At 36.2% G+C, this 6,990-nt stretch overlaps 1 protein-coding gene across 1 annotated transcript; it reads right to left on the bottom strand.

Annotated features, from left to right (window-relative positions):
- Positions 1 to 331: 331 nt before the first annotated feature.
- On the bottom strand, positions 332 to 6,474 carry LOC137253051 (heat shock protein 67B1-like). Its single transcript, XM_067789352.1, has one exon. The coding sequence runs from the start codon at positions 6,028 to 6,030 to the stop codon at positions 3,994 to 3,996; it is 2,037 nt and encodes a 678-aa protein (XP_067645453.1). The 5' UTR covers positions 6,031 to 6,474; the 3' UTR covers positions 332 to 3,993.
- Between the last annotated feature and the right edge of the window lie 516 nt (positions 6,475 to 6,990).

The following is a 6,990-nucleotide window of genomic DNA, read 5'->3' as shown; positions in this document are numbered from 1 at the left end:
TCAGAGTATCTAATTATCCACAAATAAATATGGAATCATACTGCTCACGTCAATGAGATGATTGACGATCTAGAACAATGTCATGAAATTGCGGATGAGTATCTTGGAGGCTTGTAATACAAAAGCTAAGGATCGGTGGTACACAGTCCCAACATTTATCTATGTGAACGAAGCGTTAAGAGAAGTTCATTGAGCAGAAAGTGGCGGCTGGCGTAAAAATATAAAGCGGTAGCGGTTTTACAGCAATGATGTTACATAAAATCAGAGCTTATAGAAATTCATTGATGGCAAAAAACAAATATACGGCTTATCAGAACTTTCTTTAAACAGCTCTGGCTGACCCTGGAAACGTTTAGACAGCCATGAAATAGCCGTATGATCAAACCCGAAAGACATGGCTCCGACTTTATCTATCCACCTACCTATCCCTTTTCTTTCTCTCTTATTTCCCTCCTCCCAGAATTTTTTTTATCTTAATCGGCCCGTTCAACTTCCCCATTTCTTTCATTCTATCACGAATTTCCCGTTTTTCCTCTCACTCTTACTGCTCTGGCTCTTACCCAAACCTATCACTATTAGTCTTTGTCTCAAACCACTATCCTTTCTCTTATTTTTACTCTCAGTTTCCCTCTTCCTCCTAAAATTTTCCCTCCCTACTACTTTAAAACGCATAACCGGATTATGGGGGCCGTTTTTTTTTTTTTTTTTTTGTTGTACTAATGACTTCACCTGTCTGATTACGAGGGTCGTCAAATTTTTGTTTTTGTACTGACATTGGTTTTAGTGGTCATTTATAGGAATCGCAAAAGTTAATTATTTCATTAAACAAAATTTGATTCCAATAAGCTTCTGTGTGAAATTGGTAAAATACAGTATGTGTAACTTAACAAATGGCAAGTCATATAATTATTAAATCATGAAATAATAGTTAGGCAATTCACAAATTCGCGTATTCACCGCAATGCTATGCTTTATTAAAATTCTATAATGGAAACAACTAAAATCGTAAAATTTGAACATGAATACAAAACTCCAGTTTCAAAATTGTTAAGTCATTATTTTTGTCTTGAGAATCTCTATAATTCCTCTCATTGTCCATTTGAAATCTGCAGTTTTCACATACTCGTTAAGACAAAAATTACGACAAATTAAATTTAAAAATCAGATGTCAAATAACCAAATTATAACAAAAAACAATTTCGCAATTTGTAAGGATATAAAAAAATAAAAACATATACATATATGTAAGTTTCAAATTTAGGGGCGGAATTTTTAACGTTTTTTCTCGCCCCAGTCTAATGTACATACGAACGTTTGCACATATTTCAGGATCTCAGAAAACCAAAAAGATTAATATCTGGTAAAATTGCCGTTTCATTTTTGCTTCCCAAGTGGATATATAAAAAAATCATATTGGCCTGGTTATCAAGTTAACGGATTAAAAATAATTTCTTTAGTACATTGTGTAAATATGTCTATAGGAAATTACGTTCGTACATCTTCGCTATTTTTGCACGATTTATCCATGTGTGTATGTATGTATGTATATCTACTTTTTATATCACTTTCTTCAACTTGGCTTTACAGTAGCTACAGTAGTTACATATAAAATTCCTCTCATTTAAGTATCTGTGTATGAAAGTACATGTGAATGAGTATTAGACCGTTTCAAAATATAAAAAAAAAAATCACCGCAAAGTTTACAGTTTTCGCTACTACTATGACAATGGGCCACGTGCATTAAATTAGTATACATTTTTTCCAAAGTAATCACAAATTTCAAAATAATTTTTAAGTAATTACTTATCGTACTTTTATGCAAGTGACCACGTTCATTAAAAATTTTTTATTTATAAAATTTTTTCTGAATTGCGCCAGTACAATTTGCTCTGTATGCACAAAGCTTATAAAAATAGTGAATAAATAGTTTAATTATTTACTTGTTATTATTGGTACTTGTAGTCGGAGCAATATGTCCTAGGATAAAAAAAGAACTTTGTTTTTCAAAGTATTCAGAACATACATATTTGCAAATATTATTCTCACATATGTGAAAAAAGCAAATGTCAAAAAAAAACGATTAAAAGAGGGGAGATAAAACTCCGTAACGAATTGGTTAGTAAAATGGACTGTATAGAACATACATATTTGCAAATATTATTCTCACTTATGTGAAAAAAAGCAAATGTCAAAAAAAAAAAAAAACGATTAGAAGAGGGGAGATAAAACTCCGTAACGAATTGGTTAGTAAAATGGACTGTATATCGGTCTCAAATGTTCGCGTGGAAGACTAGAACAGTTCGTAGTTCGCGTGGAAAACTAGTACGTTTCAGATGTTCGCGAGAAATACTAGTAGGTTTCACGTTCTCCCGTGGAATACTAACACGTATCAGTCGTTCGCTTGGAAGACTAGCACAGTTCGTTAAGAAAAGTTTAAGACCAACTTTGCAGGGTCGTACAAATATTTTTTGCAACTTTGTGTACTTATGTGTTGTACGTGAAAAGTGGAACATTCATTTTAATCGTGATAAAATGTTCCACATTTTTTACACGGCCACTTTTTATGCAATAAACTCGTAAAAAAATTACGGTGAGAAAAGCCAAATTTTAGTCTTATTTTTTGGCGAATTTATCATATTTAAAAGTTCATTAAATCATATTAAATATCATTATTTGCGTAACTTTGAAGAAGTGGGATCGGTAAATTCGCGAAAGTGTGACCGACAATGCAAATTTTCTTTTTGTATAAAAAAAAAGTGGCCAAAGTTAAAATTGTGGAGAATTTTATCACAGACAAAATGAATGTTTAACTTTTCACCTACTACCAATGGCTCTCGAGATATAGATTAAAAAAATAACAAAACATTTTTGGAATAACTTTGCAAAAAAATATTCGCACGACCCTGCAAATTTGGACTAAAGCTTTTTGTTAACGAACTGTGTTAGTCTTCCACACGAATAACTGAAACGTTTAGCCTTTCCCGCGAACAGCGAACTAGGCTAGCTTTTCACGCGAACACGAATCGTGCAACTATTCCATAGGAATTTGAAATGTGGTAGTCTTGCATGGGACCGACGATATGAGCTCTTAATATTTTTATTAACTAAACACAGTGCCAAGAAATAGTATTCGTACCTTTTACGGTATCCGACGGATACTTTGTGGGGTATTTACGGAACGATTCCGAAAAATTTATTAAACTACAATTTCGTTTATTTCTTTTAAATTCATTTGAATTTTCTTCACAAATAATATCAAAAAATTTTATAAAAGTCCTTTTTTATTATCAAAACTGAATTCTGGAACTCTATTGTCGCATATCCATCCGAACTCCTCCCGCAAATCGTCAGTCGTGAGCAGGCACGTTTATGCTTGAAAACAATAAATTCAATCAATAAGTCAAAATAATTCTTCATTGTGAAAATGTTCGACGAAAAAAGCGATTTCTTCCCGTTCGGATTAGCAACCTTTACTTATAACCTTCATTGCTTTTACTTAGAACGAGTAACAAATTTATTAAACTCTTGGGCCCACTTGCAGAACGGCAAGTTAACTTTCTAACTCACAGTTAACCTGATATGAAAGGTTAAACTCATTTATTTTTGACAATTTGTTTTCAATTAACTCTGAATAAAACAAAACAAAAAAAACTTGCTATTCTGCAAGTGGACCTTACTATGTTGTAAATTGAGATTTTGTTAGACCGCGCATTTTAAAGTTATGTGTACCTGTAAAACTCAGTGGAAGTGAAAGTGACGCTTTCCATAAAATTTCTATTAAAGAGTGAAAAATGCAATGCACTCGCAAGTAATATCAACATTAAGGGCTCATAATTTATGAGTATTTTTTGCACGAAAACGTAGCTTCTGTTTGGAAGTTTGAAAAAAAAGTCTGAAACGGTCTAATGTATGTAAGTGTACATATGTGAAATAACACTTTCCAAGTGTTTCTTCATTATTTCGTTCTTTCTACTGTCTGCTACTCATTCCTATTTAGTTTGCCATCTCTTCAGTGGTCATAGCAAGTTTGCTGGCTGTATCACCGGCTCCGACAACATCAACATCACATTGAGTCTTGGTTAAAAGAATTGCTGCATCAGCCGCTGCTACCAAATCTCCCGCACTGGGTGCTTCTGCAGCTACCACTAAAATATTTTCAGAATCATTTTCATCGTTGTCATCTTCTACGCTTGCGCCATTATCACCTCCACCACTTGCACTCACATCTACCCTAGATTCCTTATCGACTCCAACTGTGATACCATCACCATCCACCCCTTCCCCATTGATAGCATCACCATCCACTCCTTCCCCATTGGTAGCATTAGCAGCAGCATCAGTAACCTGGGTGTCCATTTCTTTTATTTCTGAGTCTAAACTGGCACTTTCAACATCAGCTGAAATTTTAGTTTCTGGTTCTGATGCTACACCATTTTTTGTAACTGTAGTAATATCGTTCGCTTCAGCAACAGCTGTACTCACCACCTCACCAATATCAACATCATCATTTGATTTGGTAGCTTCTACGCCGTTAGTCTCAACCTCTTTAAGCGAATCAATTTTAGTAGCGATGTTCTTAATCGTTTTTGACATTGAGCTCGCAACAGAATTCGTGTTTTTAACATTTGCCATTGCTTCATCTTCAATGTTTGTAGCTGGCACGGTATCTGCTGATAGGGTTTTGTCGGTTTCTTCTTTTTCGTTTACTATTTCATCCTCTTCCGTTTCCATAGGTTCAGTTAATGTGTCAGTAGCCATGATGGCGTCACTTGACGACGTTGCTTCAGCATCGGACTTTTGTGGTGTTTTTTCCATTTCGTCTATTTTCTTCTCTGCATCCTCTACCGAAGAACTTTCCTTTTCCCCATTCTCATATGAGGAAGTAGTGGCGTCATCGTTTAAGACGCTGCTGTTTTTGTTATTGCTATTACTTGATTTTGTATTGAAAGACATGTCTGTCTGCTCAGCTGTTTGTGGCTCAGATGCTAACTCTGCAGTTGACTCATTCATAGCGAGATTACCATTGCGCTCATGTGTTATTTGTAAGTCTTTTTCTGCTGTTGGCTGTGACTGCTTCGTTGGCTGTTGTTGTTGCTGTGCACTCTCAACTGTTGAAGTCAATTGCTGGAACTTGGACTTTTGTTGTTGTGATAATGTTACTGTTACCGGCAATGTACCTGTATCGACTGTTGCCGGTTGCTCAACTGCAGATGCGGCTGCTTTGAATTGGTCGTCTTTAGTGTTGTTACTTTTGTTAACAGTAGTCTGTTGTATATTGACAATACGTTCCATGGATTCGTCAGTCTTCATGGGGGGCGGAGGAGCCTTTACAGTTAAAATTCCATCTGAGGACAATGTTGAAAGCACTTCGTTCGGGTCATAGCCTTTCGGTAGCACATACTTTCGGATGAAGTGACGCGAAATGACGCCATGTCCATCTTCTTTATCTTCGTGTTGACCCTCGACGACGATACAATTATCGATTGTCTTCACAGTCAATTCGTTTGGTGCAAATTGTTTCACATTCATACTGACCTGAAATCCATTCTTATTTACTACAGAATAGGCAGACTTTCCTGGTGGCGTATTTGACGAACTCGAATTTGTAACATGAGAATTAAGCTCTTTGTCGCCAGCGGAAGCTACACTAATGGGGCTAGAGACTATATGGCTGCCACCACCAGCACTACCTACATTTTGAGCTGGTTCCTTTTCCACTTGATGGTCGTGTAGCAAATGTATTGTGGTTTTATTACAACATGTCTTGCTACGATAGTAAGGATGATGGCGGCTTTTACTTAAATTTGACAACCAATAAAATTGTGAAAGGGAGCGTGGGCGCCGTTGCTGATGTGCTTGATGTTGTAGCAGTGGATGTTGCAACTGCGGTTGTGGTTGTTGGTGTGGCTGCAATTCTTGTGGATAGATACCGAAACCGAAGTCGTCGACATCCATGCCGCCTGTGGCCAGACAACGATCAATTTCGTGCAACTCATCGGCCAACTCAAGTATAAACGGTATAATGGACATTGCTTCAATTTATTGTAGTAAAATATTTTGCTTTAACACACACTTACACGCCCACGAACACGCACAAAGGTTTATTAGGACACTCTTCGACCTTATCTTCCTTATCCTCTTTTGTTAAGCTTCTTGCTTTGATGAATTTTTAATTTTTTTATTTTAATTGTCACTTAAATTGAAGCAAAAGTCAGTGATAATTTGGTTTTAAATTTGTTACTTTCGAATGCAACCGATGCGCCACAGAAACACGCCCGAATTGCTTCTTAACTGGTTTTCATATGAAAGCAAATTGCTGAATGTTGCCCTTTTAAACTAGCTTGCAGCGCTGAATGGAAAACGCAAACCCAATTCGATTGGAAGTCCAAGTTCAAGCATATGAGCGGGGTGTGCCAGGGTACTAACCGGCCGACAAATAAAAAATACCGACCTGCCGGCAACCGAAAGTGTGTGTGTAATTATTAGCAGAATTTGGCGAAATGTTGCAGTGCAATGATTGTAATTTTTGCTCGTGTAGGAAAAATGTTTGATAATTCCGAGGTTTTATTGTATTATGTGTGTATGCTTATATGAGTATGACAAGCCTTTTTTTATTCTCATAAACAGTCTCCGTTTTGTTTACGCTGTGCTATACATATATGTATATACATTGTACATACTATATAAATACCCTACACCGAAACGCACCAATTCCGAACCATCGCAGAACTATCTCATTAAAAGACGATACTAAAAAATGGAATTTCCGCCCTTTACAGAACTTTTGAATGGGTTCATTACTGATTCAGTCGAAAGTAGTTCTGAAATAGACGCTACAAGTACATGTGTGGGTACCAACTGTCCCGATCTGCAAGCAATTACCCCCAGTTTGGAGGGAGTCGTAAAACTCGTCGAGTTAGACGGAAAAAGCTTATTAAAATATATGCAGATATACCAAATTTAGGGTACCAAAAATTAGTTTCATATTAC

Source organism: Eurosta solidaginis, chromosome 5 (genome assembly GCF_040869045.1).
Source record: "Eurosta solidaginis isolate ZX-2024a chromosome 5, ASM4086904v1, whole genome shotgun sequence".
Lineage (NCBI taxonomy): Eukaryota > Metazoa > Arthropoda > Insecta > Diptera > Tephritidae > Eurosta > Eurosta solidaginis.
The sequence above is the reverse complement of the archived record's forward strand: the minus strand, read 5'-3'. Positions and strand labels throughout refer to the sequence as shown.

What these genes read in the sequence shown, in the direction of transcription:
- LOC137253051 (XM_067789352.1), bottom strand. Translation starts at nt 6,030, where the DNA reads ATGTCCATTATACCGTTTATACTTGAGTTGGCCGATGAGTTGCACGAA.